The sequence below is a fragment of the Lichenostomus cassidix genome, chromosome 7 (genome assembly GCF_008360975.1).
Source record: "Lichenostomus cassidix isolate B80296 chromosome 7, HeHo_3.0, whole genome shotgun sequence".
In the NCBI taxonomy this organism is placed as follows: Eukaryota; Metazoa; Chordata; class Aves; order Passeriformes; family Meliphagidae; genus Lichenostomus; species Lichenostomus cassidix.
In genome coordinates this window covers 12,319,626-12,334,669 of record NC_139488.1, presented here as the reverse complement: position 1 = coordinate 12,334,669, position 15,044 = coordinate 12,319,626, and the positions used below count along the sequence as shown (strand labels likewise).

The following is a 15,044-nucleotide window of genomic DNA, read 5'->3' as shown; positions in this document are numbered from 1 at the left end:
TTACATGGTTTGGTATTATAATTTATTTGTATACAATCATCACGTACCCTGCCCTCTGGGTACAGTAAGTTGAGTGCTGCATGTTCCCTCAGACACAACAGTCCTATAGTATGATGGGACTATCTGAAGTAATGAAAATGTGAATGAAGGAAGAAAAAAAAAAATACAACGGCCTGTCAAATAGATTTGGAAAAAAATCTATCAGTCATAGCAGTTAACTGCAACAAAAACTTAGAGGTGGTGGCAGTCTGATTACTCTCTAGCAGATGGATGGCTCTTCTACTGCATGAGCACCTTCAACAACAGCTTTCACACACTTGGCCATTGTCTGGGATGCTCTGCTGATGGAGTCTGTAAAAAAAACAAAAACCAAACATGTCAGTGCACAGACATAATACAGAAGAAATTTAGTACAAGACTGGATACAAAAAGGATAAGTAAAACCACTTAGCTGAAAATACAGTTGGTGCTTTATGTAAATTCCAAGTAATTTTACTGAAAAATTTTGTGTCTTCAAAATACTCAGATCCTATGTATCTTAGTGGAAAGCTTTAAATGACTCATAAGAATCTTACTGTAAAGCTAAGTAAAATGTTCTGCTGATTTCAGAATGGAAACACCACACTATACATACCTGTCATATAAAAGTCTTTTATTGTGAGCTGAGGTGGAACAAGAGGATCAGCAAGAAGCTGCTCCTTCGCTAACTGTGGTAAGAAAGGAAAAGAAAGAAAGTCACCTTTATGATAGGAACTTATTACCAAAGCATTTGTTTAGTGAATTCTGTATTCAGTGTGGGTCAAAAAAAGTTTCTTGTACTACATATGAAGAAGGCCCATTTTTTAAAAAAGCATTCTGCTATATAAAAGCACTAAATCATTCCAAGATGCTTCAGTTTTGCTTACCTTTGCCAATTCATTTGCCTGGACGAAGTAGTTAGCTTCTTCCACATCATCATATCGAACCAGATTAGGTGATACTTCTTCTAAACGCTTCCGTATTTGATCGAGGGTCTCATAAGGCAAGGTCAAACCAGCCAACTAAGAGATTCATAGAAAGAAATGCCATCAAGTCTAGGGATTTAATTCCTAATGGTTTAGATTACCATTTCATTAACATAGCTAAAGTAAAATGAGGAAAAATCTACACTCCTGAAAACACAGGCAGTTAGAATGTACAAAGGGTTCTGTTGGACTTCTGATGCCTACATAGTCGACACTTGCCCAAACAGGCTCTCCTGTTTGCTATACAAAGGAAAAAAAGAAAATAAGTACTTTTGTCCTCCCATACAGATGTCACTTGTATTTTCCTTAGCTTACCACCGAGTGAGATAAAAGTTGATGCAATTATCAATGCATCTTGTTCCCTGTGAGTAGTAAGCACATATTTTGACCTCATCTAATTATACTTGATCCTGGCCTCAGAGTCTGTGCTGTTTCCTTTCTAAAAAGCAAGAAACTGCAAGCTCCCATGAGTTTCCTCTGAAGCACTTCATGAAAACCTGTAAAATTTGCAACGCTTCTCGCATATATATTCCAACAGCATACAGCAGCTACAATATTGGAGCTATCCTCAAACGGGAAACAATATGATGTAACTCACAGAATAAACAAGAGATTCAGTATAAAACATTACTTCTTAAAAATAGTCATGTGTTTCCCTGAATATGTACCTCTTTTTACACTAGCAAGTGTTTACACAAAGCAACTTAAACTCTCCGTATACTTTATTAGAAACAACTTATAAAAGCAACAGTACCTCAGAGACAGCTCTAATAATTTTCCAGTCTTCCCTTGCCATCCCAGGAGGTGTTACTGCTACTCTTGTCTGCTGGGCCCTACCTTCAGTATTCACATATGTGGCTGCCTTCTCTGTATATGCTGCTCCCGGGAGAATAACATCTGCCATGGGAGCTCCCACATCCCCATGATGCCCTAAATACATGGAAAGAGGACACAGTATACAACATATGAGACATAAGTAAGTCAATGCTTTACTAACACAATACAGAATTTCTGTGTTCCCAGGAGAAAAAGTTTCTAAGTTTTGCTTGGCATGAAGCCTATTAGGCTGACTGCTCTGAGATCTTACTTGCCTAGTACTTTGGGGAGAATGAATGGACTACAAGCAAGAGTAAATGGTACTGCAGACTCTATAGTCACACAGATTTGGGGTGTTCTTGGAACAATGATTCTTAGATTAGGATAAGGTCATGTTTTGGTATGACAGAACAGCTGGAAACAAATGCTGTTTTGTCTGCCAGGTCTGAAGCTATGTTCCAGAAGACCTATATTGGTTAATATTCCCTTATTACTCATCAACAGTTTGCTGTCTTTACCTAAGAAGTAGGTAACTAGTATCTCAGTTATGTGTTAGAAGTTCCATTTCTTGGCAGAAAATAAAGGCTAGAATTCCTCAAAGGGTTTTATGCTACTGTTTGCACTTTTTCTCCAGCTATTAAGAGAGCAACATTTCTTAATTTACATCTACTAATTACCTTGATAGATGATAAAACAGTCCTTTGGCAGGTCTTGACGTGTTATACAACCTGAATCTGCTCCCAAGAGATACAATACTTTGGGAGGACTTTTTCTAATTGCTTCCACTCCTGGCTTGAAACCCAGGTCCAAAGCAGCTACTTGGCTTGCAACCCTGTAAGAACAAACATATCATGATTTTAAGTTATTTCAGAATTCTTCCTCTCCCATCTGAACAGACCTCACTTCTTTTTCTGACTAAGTATCTTGAAGGGATATAAGAGGTTCCTAATACTAACACGACAAACACAAAGCTCAAAGGCAACTGAAATTTTTAACAGAGTATTTGACAGAGTATCAAGTTAGTTTTGAATTTTGACAACCTGACACCATTTGAAGTTTTTACAGGGAATCTCACTTATTTAAGATGGGATAACAAAAATAAAGGCAGACATTGAAAGTCAGGGCCTGGTGGCAGGCAGCTCACTGGCGAAGCTTGATGCTCCAGATGACATTTCAGCTATGAATGGAACTCATCAGGCCTGTAATTTAGGGCACTCACGTGGAAGATGAAAGACCAACTCTTGGGCCATAAGCTACGTAAAATCATCGAAGACTTAAGACCACTATTTCATCACTATTCATGTATTCACACATAAAAATACTTTTAAAAGGATGAAATAATCGTTTTCTGGCAGTCCTCCTTTTCCAAAGAAACAGTTTTGCATAATCCTCCATAATCAGGTGCCAGACTTATTTAAAAGAAGAAAGATTCTCTCTAGAGTACAGATCTTCCAATGTAACTCATTTTGTCTGACACAGCCAGACATAGAAGTTTCAGCAAGTTAAATTGCTTTTTACACTTAAGGTAGAACGGATGGTACACCATAAGTATGGAAGTCAATATGAAAGACTGCCAAACCACACTTCAAAATGGTATCATGAATGTTCTTTAACTCATCAGTGTTTTGGTACTAAATATTTCAGTTTTAGCAGCAGAATGTTATATTCATGTTTCCTTCAAAGGACCAAGCCCTGCTCTAACTATACTAGTTTTACATCAATGAAGCTGCTTTTGGCAGAAGAAATTTGTTGAATCTCTGCAATTGAGTGCCATTACATTTGTTGAAATAATTTTTCCTTTACAAAGGTGGTCAATTTGACAGAATTTTAGAAAGAGAGTGATGATGGACTGTCCAAGAGAAGCTTGGACTATTAAAAGGACTAATATCCCAATAAACTGAACAGCTAAGATCAAAAGCCCTCAAATGAAAATCTTTGAAGCTCTTCTATTCTCTATTCATTTGAGAAGCTGCACAATAAAAGGAATATTAAAAAAAAAACAATGAAAAGAAACTGTATTATTCAAATACTCTTGCCATTTTTTCTTCCTCTAGATAAAATGCAGTCATTTAGCAAGTGACACTGGTCTGCTGTGCATCCTAGTGAGCACCGTAGTAGATGTTATTAAGCTCTCTCGTATTCTGTACGTCTAGATTGAAACCTTAAATTCCACGTGTGAATATAATAAATTAATAAAATTTCATGGAGAGCCTGAAAGGTTTGCCACACCAAGGAACCTATTTTTAATAAGAAGCTTTTGCTAGCTTGTACTTCTGGTTTTTGTATTTCCTACAGGTTTTAACCCAGAAAGCTGCTTGTGTTTACAAAGCAATCTGTACACATTCACATTGTAGTAACCTGTGTAGCCCAATGTCAAAGCAAGATGCTCCCAAAGAAAGTTTTAAATCAAACCTGTGTAGGATGTTCATGACTTTCCAATCAGGACCAGCACCACTCTTGGCCCTGGCATTCTGTGAAATGGTGGAAACGGCAGCATGGATGGCAGCTCCATCACTGCGCTGCAGGGCTGCACTTCCTACCACCACCATTGGCTTTTTGGCTTGGTCCAGGACCTGTGCAAGTCAAGAATCAAGAAATTCATTCCACACCTACAAAGACAATTCTTGGTACAGATAATGTAATAAATCCCCAAATTTCTCTCTAAGTCTTCAATGCAAACCTACAGTTCAAAAAGGGTCATTGTTTCATTTAGAGATAAAGCCAAGACAAACTGCTGATAGCAGTAAACTACCTTGTCAATACAAAACTCTACACTCAATAACCACACATTTAAGTGGAAACAGCAGTGCCTGAAACAGCCTGTTTTATGTCAAGAAATATTCCAGAAGTTTCCTGCACTGCAGTTTTACACACCTAAATATATTACACAGTTTATATATATATATATATATACACACACACACACATTGGTGCACACTAATCATTACCTCATACCGGCATTTGATTAAAAGCAAATAACCCTCTCTACAATATGGTACTTTTCTTCAAATATGTCTCTGGGGAATTCAGGTTATTACTCAATACCTGTGGCATTTAACAGTCACAATCTGAAGTTCTGTGTACCTTGCAGAAGGCATGTTTGCCAGAAGCAATGTCCTGAAGTATCTGTGGGGACTCTCCAAGATGTTCGTATCGGTAGGTCAAATTCACAGGAGAACCAACAAGGGCCACTTGCAAGTCATTGTGAAGCCAGCTGAAAAACCGGCAAATATTTTATAAAAATCAAAGAAATACAGAGTTTTACCCAACCAAAGCCAGTAATTATAACCTCAGCACTAACCTGAAATAGGATTTCAAAGGAATTTAAATGGCATTGTTTTGGTAACATGTAGTTTAGCATTATTCTGACTGTTAAGCAAACCTAAAGGTTTTTTAAAAGGATTATTTCTCTGTATATATTCCAGAACCAGTAAAGCAACACACCTTACATGGCAAGTTCATAACTCAATTCCCTCCTCCCCTCAAAATTCAGTTTTAGAAATCCACTTATTTCTTAGATAAACACAAAAAAACTTAGCTGGTTAGAAATTTTTTTTGCAGCTTCTCATGGCATAGACTTATAAAATGTATGAAATGTATACATTCAGAAATCTCGCTGCATCTTCTCCCCTCAAAATTTCAAGGCCATTACTGTTTAAAATTACATACTTTCAAAGATCCCATCATTAAGAAGAACAGGGCTTTTATAGACCTCATTTGCCTCATACTGACATATCTTATTAAAATTGAATTAGCTACATTCAAAAGTTTGGGAAAGCCACACTACTTGGCAAAGAAAATGTTAACTTGAATGACTGCTTCTAAACTCAGCACATCTGATTTGTTACAAAAATACAAAAAGCAGTAAACTGATGCTGAAAATAAATCTTTAAAGAATAAGCCTTAAACTTATATAAAAGAGAAAATCTGAGGTGTCTGTGTAATGTAACAAAGGAATAAATGTCTGAGTAGATGAATTTAATGTAAAATGTCAAAGTGGGAATGAACCAGCTCTACACTGCAGGGTACTACCCTTTTTCCACACATAAATCACCATTCCCTTTACTAAAAGGTGAACTAAATCCAATGATCCCATCTGAATGAATGCTCTCATGTTACTGCCTGCAGCTCCAACCAAGCACTGTATCAAATCCAGACGGATTCACATGCTTATTCGCCACCAAGGAATACAAACCTCTTTCGAATTCTAGCATTGAAAAGCGGTGCCTCAAAGCGTGGATTGGTGCCAACCAGAAGGAGGACATCTGCCTCCTCCACCCCAGCAATCTTGGTGTTAAGCAGGTAGTTAGAGCGTAAATCTGTGCTGTAACAAAAACAGATAAGAAAGAGGAAGATAATTCAGTAGAGGGAAGGAATGCTATGGTAAAGACTGAGGATGCTCAAAATACTTTTTCATCTCAGGAGAAGAAAGAGAAATAAGAGATTTCTCAATCCAAATTACTAATCATAATTGTACTACAGTTTTACTACACAAATAGAAATAGACTAACTTACCCAGCTTACAACAGAGTGTAACTGGCTTTCAGTAACTGACTGTTAAACTGCAGCAGCCATGCACAGAGTATAACATGAGGTAAAGTGTGCAACCCTCGATGAAGTAGAGACTATGTATCAACTCACAATCCGTAAATACTCTCTATAAGTGAGTATTGTAAATTCAAATAAATCCTGCTAATGCATCAGCAGTTATGTCTGGTAATTTCAGAATATTGCCATGAGATGATCTGCAGACTGGAAAACGTATTAACATACTAATTACAGACAGACATTGCCTGTCCTCTTACCCAGCTCCAGCAGTAGGAAAGATCTCTTCAGTGCAGAGCGTATCACAATTCACTCTATTCAGCAAGTCTTTCAGAGCTATTAGTGCTTCTGCATCCACCAGCCCTCCTACAATTGCTGCTACTTCCTTACCTTCGACTGCGTGTAGCTGGAGAGAAAGGAAGTATAAACATAAACAAAAGAAAATGCTGAAATAAATTCTCTTTTAGACCAGGTAAGTATTTGTTATTTAAGGGCATGCCAAAGCCAGCAGTGCAACCGCTGGCCTGGAGTAGCACAAACAGCTCAGTGGTGTCTGAGTCCTGCCAGGCAGCAAATCCAGCTCCTTCAGAACTCATGATAAGCAAAGAAGAGCTCTCTGTATTCTGTGCAGGTCTCTCCCACTTGAGTTATTGCTCAGATGTAGCTAATTCTCATTTGGCGTGGTGAGAGAGGAAGATTGGTGAATGCTTTTATTTTAACAAAGCCACAGTGCAGACAGAATACAAACTCCCATAACACAAGCTCCAGTGGTAAACTTAACTCAAAGGTATTATCAGAAAAGCAATAGCTTTTGTAACAAACCCTGCTACTGTACCATGGGCAAAAACATCCTTGAGGAAAGTTCAATTACAGTTATTCAATTCTACTTCACCCACATAAAATTTTTAATCAAAATCCAGAGCAGTCATGCAGCACTTCATTTGAGCTGCAGAATCAATCACCACACAGAGAAAGCACTGAGGAAAGCACAATTCAGATATAAGTAATACAGATTTAATGTCTTTGATGGCAAAAGTGGTGATAGCAGAGTTTAAATAAATTTAAAGATGTCTTCAGATAGATCAGAGTATTCGGGAAAATTGCTTCCTCCTAAGTTTCTGAAGGAACAGTTTACTTTCCTATTTAAATAAAAGCAATTTCTCTGCCAATGCTCCAAATGAAATTACGATCAGAAAAAGTTCTTTAAAAGGTCCAATCCACGAAGCAGAAAATATTAGTCAATATAAGAAATTTAAGTGAAAACACAATGGATTAGAAGTCAAATGTTCCCCTCCAACCTTAAAGCAAAAAGCCTTTTTAATATAACTCATTTGATATTAATAATTGTAATACATCCAGCTTTCGAAATTAATTTTAGAATACTTATATTGAAAATTGCTCTTACCACACCAGCAACACGAGCTAGTACATCCTCCCATGAGGCATAAACAAATACTCCTTTCTCATTTTTGATCATTGGCTGAGTCAGTCTCTGACGCTTCAGACCATCATAAGCAAACCTAAGGGAACACCACAAATATTATAAAAGAGCAAAGACAAAGATAATTGTGTATAATTCTGTGACTGAGTTTTCTAATTGCAAGCCTTTAGAAAAGAGAAATACAATAAATATTTCCCCTGAAAAATTAACATTTTCCTTCTCAATAACACACAAAACAATCAGTAATACAAATAAAAGTTACTATGAAAAAAGTTACAAAAATCAGAACATTAGAAAACTCAGCAACTTCAATTATAGAATTAAAAAACATATTTTACCAATTCTCCTTCTTCACTGTAGCGTTACAATACTAACAGTTAAATCCAGAAGTCAGTGCTACTGTGCACACTTCTGGTTCTGCAAAATGTGCCTTTAATGCATGCATAAACACATGTGGGTACAAGCCCATCCCACACACCTTGTTTTGTCAGATATCCACTCCTCATTGATATCTTCATGCAGCCTTGGCAAAATTCTCATCACTTCTCCAGTTCTCGTGCTCACTACAATGTTGCTTCCAACTGCATCAAGAACATCAATTGACTCTACCTTCCTGTTTAGAAGAACAAATAAACCACTTGCAGTCTTTCATAGACAAGCAGCAACAGTGTCTTATTTTTGGCCTGAATACAGTTAATTTTCTTCCTAGTAACTGGTATAGTGCTGTATTTTGGATTTAGGGTGAGAATAGTATTGATAACTCAGAGATGTTCTAGTTGTTGCTAAGCAACATTTACACCACATCAAGGATTTTTCAGCTTCTCACCCCATCCCACCAGGAAGGAGGTCAAGGGGACACAGGCAGGACAGCTGACCCCAGCTGGCTAAAGGGATGTTCTGTACCACACAGCATCAAGCTCAGCACATGAATGAGGGAAAGGTGGCTGGGGGCTGCTGCTCAGGGACTGGCTGAGCTTTGGCTGGCAGGTGGTGAGCAATTGCACTGTGCATCGTTTGCTTTGTATATTCTAATTCTTTTGTCATTATTATAATTTTCTTTTTCTGTCCTATTAAACTGTCTTTATTTCAGTCCACAAATTTTACTTTTTTTCCTCTCAGTTTTCTCTCCCATCCCCCATGAGGGGCTGAAGTGAGCAAGTGGCTATGTGGTATTTAGCTGCCTGCTGAGTTAAACCAGAGCAGTCCTTTTAAGCATCAAGTGTGGGGCATGAAGAGTTGAGATAACAACAGATCTGACCAGAGTGTGTTAAAACAGATTTGTTATAAGCATTCATTGTATTAGTTTAACAGTCGCTGGTCTTGGAGCTGCGCATTCTCAGAGCTGTGTAATGTAACACCTTGCTGGCTGGAGATGTTCCCTGTTTGCTGTTTATCATCTCTCGAAGGTGGGTTAAGGATGTCATTCTGTCACGGTGTGCTACACTAGTTTATGATGCGACAAAAGTGGTGCTCAAAAGACTGATGTGGCGCTTGCACTCAGCAGCGCTGCCGGCCCCGTGCTTGGGGAGCCCTCCAGCGGACACAGTTGGTAATTACACCCTTCACCTTCGCGGAGCCCATCTGCGGGGAGACACCTTTCTTCCTCTGACTTCCCCTGCTCCTCCAGACTAATTACAATAGCTCTTGAGGATTTTGAATGTCCTCGGCACGCTCAAACCAGCATGTTCCTATGCTCAAGGCCAGGCTGGATAAGTCTCGAGCAGCCTGGTCCAGTGAGAGGTGTCCCTGCCCACAGCAGGGGTGTTTGGGACTAGATGATCTTCAACGTCCATTCCAACCCTTAACATTCTATGCTTCTGTCTCCTGAATGCTTCTGGTCTTGTTTAGAGTTTAAACAACTATGTAAGAATACCACACAGAGATCTGCTCTGAGGCTGGACAGCTTAGTTTCACAAGATATTTTAAATAAGGTCCTCAACAATTACTGAGTTAATAAACTCATATTTTCCTTTATACACATCTTTTACTAAGCAGTCAGCACAACCTACAAGTCCAAAATATTTCAGGGTAAAATTAAGGGAAGAACAGTCTAAAAGTTATAACATTCTTCCTTTTCTTAAATAAGCTGTAAGTAAAAGAATTTGTGTTAGATTCAGTCTATGGAAAAATCTACAACAAAAAGGCAGAAAATAAAAATCAGAGAAAACCCTGGTATCAGGGATGGACATATCCTAAGATAAACTACATGACAAACAGAGAAAGCTCTGTCTTCAATATGAGTTAAGACACCTACCTTGTCTCCCATGGGCGTGCAGTAAAGGCATATGGCTTGGAGGTAAGAGCACCAACTGGGCAGATGTCAATAATATTTCCTGATAACTCAGACATAAACATTTTTTCAACGTAAGTACCAACTTGCATATCATTTCCTCTTCCGGTAGTTCCCAAGTCATCTACCCCTGCAATCTCACTAGCAAACCTGGTAGATGCACAAAGAAGGAGAAACAGATCTGGAATGTACAACTGCAACACAGAACATTTTTCAGGCCTCATCTCATTTTCTTAAGATAAAACATTAGCCTTAGTTCCTACACCTAAAAAAAGAAAACAATTGTTTAAACGCATTACTCAGCACCACCACATGCAGTACGATTTGCAGAATTTCATTCAGAAAGGGTCACAAAAACTAGGGGGAGTTATCTCAAAAACCAGAGCAGTTCAGTACTCACTGTATTTCACAGAGTCCAAGATAAGTCCTAACTAAAAAGATCTTTCTAGAACTAGTTGGGGACATTGTATTCTTTTCTACCTGGCTCATGTTGGCTGGTACTGCATCTCAGGACTACAGAACAGCATAAATATAGCTACAGAGGCTATCAAGAATAAATAAATCTTAACAACTGTGGCTGAGAAAGTCATATATCCATTCTGGCACCAACACCATGGGACCAGTTCAGCCCTGCAGAATTCTGATTTCACTTTCGTGCATTGGTCATCTCTCTCTGTTTCCTGTCTGGTAGCTCCAGGAAACAAGCTATCAGTCACTAACAGAAATAAAATTCTTAAGCACAATCAGAAAAGAATTTTTTTAAAAACCAATTACCCCTCATGGGGCTTCTTTCACTAGAATAAACTGACACAAATATGCCTGGCTCAGTACTCTCCTCAGTGAAAAGGAAAGGACATTACCTGATGCATCGAGTGCACTGTATACACCGAGTCATGATGGTTTTGACTAATGGGCCAATGTTCTTGTCCTCCACAGCACGTTTGCTCTCTCTGAATCTGCTCCTATCGCTGCCAAACATCATCGATTGGTCCTAGAACAGACAACAGAAAACATACCCAGGCTGCTGGAAAGCACAGTTTCACCTAAGACAGGAGTATTATACGTAAGTTTACACATTTAATTGGATATTGTACCTGTAGATCACATTCTCCACCCTGATCACAGATAGGGCAGTCCAATGGGTGATTTGCCAGCAGAAACTCCATCACACCCTCTCTGTTAGGTTCAGAGAATGAAGTTAATGTCAACTTTCCATCATTTAGCAGATAGTAAAACTGACCAGCAAAAGGAGGCTAAAAGAAAGGTACCTTGCTTTCCTGGACTTCTCAGAGTTTGTCAGTATGTTCCAGCCCTTCATAACTGGCATGGCACAGGCGGCAACTGGCTGCAATCATCATAAAAAGCAAGCATGAACACAACATATTTCTTTTCAGAATAGGCACAAACCCCCAACTCCACCCTCCCAATTCTAACATAGGTATCTGTTATAACTAGAAATAAAGAGGTCTGCAAGGAAAAAGAAGACAGAACTGGTAAAGCCACTAGAAGCCTATTTATTAATAATCTGCTATGATTAGTTAAATTTGTCATGATTTATTTTAAGTTAAAAATGCTACAATTTCTAGTCCCAATTCAAGCAGTTACACCATTAAGAACGCCAATTGCAATAGATACAAGGCAAATCAAAGAGCTTCAGCAGACATCTGGAAAACCTCTAGAATTGAAGTTCAGATTATGAATCATTTATAAGACATTTATTTGCACAAAGCCTCCATAAAGTCTTGGAATAAAATTATTCTCAAGACTACTACAAAATTAACAAACCTCCTGCTCAGTAAACAAATCCCTCTTACTGTTCAATCACATGACTTCCACCTTTAGCCACAACCCAACATTTCCAGACACACGAAGCTCAAACTGAGGAATTGAAGCTGAGGTGAGCTAAAAAATTTTATGTGTGAGTATAAATGTGTAATTCAAGACTGAACTCCAAAAGAAAGTGCACAGATTTCTCAGTACTGCTGAAGACAGTGTTCAGTCCTGACATCAAATACTATATCCCAACAGATTTCAGTGCATTAAAATAAAAACTGCAATCTTTACTTAGAATGAACTTGCAGATACGAATCCTGCAGCTGAATTCATACAGTATCTAAAGTTTACCATTTATGTAGTATCAGCTGAAAATGTGTGGCTAAAGCTTGAATTACAAAGTATAAAATGCATCTGTCTGCAAACACACAGCTAGCGAATGCCCATGTCCAGGAGCAAGATAATCCATAATAACCTGAGAACTGACTTTGACCCATAGGCAATCACTGCGTTCCAGTGGGGAGATGAGAAAAAACTGCTTTGAGCAGCTGAATGACAACAATTATTTACAAGATTTAAAGTGGGCCCTAAGCACAGCATAAAATTCCTGTTGAAGTCGATTATCTCATATTCCATATTGCAATTCCTATGAAACACAAACAATACCTTTGGAGCTTTCTCTATTTCCACAAGACACATCCTACAGTTTCCAGCAACAGAGAGACGATCATGGTAACAAAAACGAGGTATCTGAACTCCAGCCTTTTCACATGCCTATAAAAAAATAAGAAACAAAAGAAAATTCAATCTTAGTTAGACTTTTCAGTTCCACCTCAGAAAACATTATGCAGCTTTTCAAAGAATAACACTGTCAGTGCTCAAGTGCATTTGACCTTTCATCTTAAGAAGTGACCATAAATAAAAAATTGTGACGTAGCAAAAAAATGTCAGGATATCAATTACAAATATATTTTTTCTAACCTTCGTAACTGATTGAGGAAATGAGAACTGAGCTCTCTTTCATTCTTTCCTCCAATAATAGGGAGAATTCTCTGTAACAGGACACTAGCAATACAAATAACTTTTTTAAGAGCACATACACTCTTTAAAGAAAAGTGCATTAAAGCAAAAATTGAAAAACATAAAGAGAGCAACAAGGGGCATAATGATTTCTGATAATTCAACAACACAGATACTCTGTATAAAGGTACTTGAGCACACTCTAGCTTCAACTTCAGCAGACCCCAAATTTACTTGAAATTTTAGCCTGAAAAGTAACAATGCTCAGTACAGGCTGGGAGATCCAAGTTCCCTTTCTTCCCACACCAAGAATAATAGAAGCAGCTAAGGATGAGTACTCTGAATCATAACAACTAATAACTAAAAGGAGACAATCCCTCATTTACCCAAGACACACTGTAACAAGACACAAAATGTACAGGTTCTGAAAGACTACAAGGTCACAGTGTTCAGAGACAGAAGTTCAACCAGAATTTATCAAAGTCTGTTATTGCCTTGCATAATGCTTTGCAGCTGGGATTGATGCTGCATGCATCTTCTTTCAGGCAACCATGGCATATTTTTCTTTTTCAAACACTGAATTCCCCCAAGGATTTCTGTCACGTGAAATTGCATCACAGTCAAAACACCCCTACAGAACTGCAAGAAACAATGTAAAGGTGGGTGGTTTTTTGCTGTCTAGGATAGAACACGCTGCCAAGAAGTGAGACAGGAAGTCCCAGAAATGCAGAATGCCGTTCCTCACACCTGAAGTACTGTGGTTCCGGGGTTCACCAGGACAGGATGGCCATCCACAAACACCTCTATTTGGTTGCTGGCTGCTGTTGCAGTTGTACGCCCTGAAGGGCATGGAAAAAGAAAACAAAAAACAACTTTCACTTACTGCTAGATGCAAACCATCAGACACCCACGCTGCTGATTTCAGTTATACAGGGCTGACAGAATCCCAGTTCTACAAACAGAGCAACACACAGTCCCTTAGCCTGCAAACCAAGTAGGCATATGCGCCCTTCAATAAATGAACTGCACATACATTTAACCACGTACATTTATTACCACAGGCATTGTGTATAAACTACAGACACTTACCACATACTCTGGAGGACTGGGTGACCCCAGCTAAGGTCCTGGGGACAGCAAGCAGTCGAAGCATGGTGCTTTGGTAAGAGAGAAAACGGCACTGTTGTTACCAGTTCAAATGTTTGCTGGCAAGTTTCAAACAGGCAGAGTCAAAACTTCTACACCAGGTGCAAAGGTGCACGTATGCACACCTATGTGTGCAGTTATGGGAGAGCGAGTTACCTCCTTCAAACGCAAGATACGACTCTAGCAATCTACACCCGCACAGGAATGTCACCGAGCGGCCTCTCCACCTGCAGCGGAGCGCCGGCCCCGGCCCCGCTCCCCCACGGACCGGACGGAGCAGCTCGGCGGCGGCGGGCCCCGTGTGGCCGTCCCCGGGGCCGAGGGCACGGCCGGCGACAGCGCGACCCGGCACGGGGGTCACCTTGGAGGCGCCGCCGCCCGCCGGGCAGCCCCCGGCCCGCCGCCCGGCCCGTCAAGGACACCGGGAGCGGCGGCGGGCGGAGGCGCCCGGAGCAGCGTTGTCCGCCCCCAGAGCCCGCGCTGCAGCGGCAGCTCCGTTACCTGGCGCGGGACGGGCGGCGGCGCCGCGGGACGGCTGCGCTGCGCCTCGGCCTCTCTGGCGGCGGCCTCGGGCCTTTCCGCCACTGCCCTCAGCCTCCTTCGGCGCTCTCCGGAGCCTTCTTCGGCAATCTCCGGAGCGGGCCGTCCGCGCTCGGCAACCTCCGGAGCGAGCCGCTTCGGGGATTTCCGGCAAGCTCTCGGCGGACGCTGACACTGGGCAATTTCCGCCGCTAGCCCGTAGCCTTTTCGGCCACCGTCATACGCACTGCCCTCCCTCGGCAATTTCCGTCCTTTTCCGCCCCTTTCTTCGTCCAACTACGGCAATTTCCGCTGTGGCAGCGGGGCGGGGTGTGGCGACAGTATAATGTTACAAAACGCCTGTAAGGTCGCAAATCTTTCTAGTATTCGTAGCCGGCCTCACTTTTATTACTCCGATGCTTCCCCGCACCTCCGGAGTTCCGTACTCTAGAGCAGGCGACCCGTGAGGAGCTACCTCGCAGCTCGCTCT

At 40.4% G+C, this 15,044-nt stretch overlaps 1 protein-coding gene across 1 annotated transcript; it reads right to left on the bottom strand.

The window, feature by feature from the left end:
- Positions 1-14,604, bottom strand: NDUFS1 (NADH:ubiquinone oxidoreductase core subunit S1). Its single transcript, XM_085066238.1, has 19 exons — positions 14,537-14,604; positions 13,979-14,046; positions 13,637-13,728; positions 12,536-12,643; positions 11,365-11,441; positions 11,191-11,272; positions 10,957-11,087; positions 10,061-10,246; positions 8,285-8,419; positions 7,771-7,885; positions 6,626-6,771; positions 6,016-6,144; positions 4,905-5,034; positions 4,233-4,393; positions 2,498-2,652; positions 1,759-1,934; positions 906-1,040; positions 635-707; positions 1-351 (listed from the first exon to the last, which is right to left on the bottom strand). Exons 2-19 carry the CDS (start codon positions 14,040-14,042, stop codon positions 260-262), a joined length of 2,187 nt encoding a protein of 728 aa, XP_084922364.1. The 5' UTR covers positions 14,043-14,046; positions 14,537-14,604; the 3' UTR covers positions 1-259.
- Between the last annotated feature and the right edge of the window lie 440 nt (positions 14,605-15,044).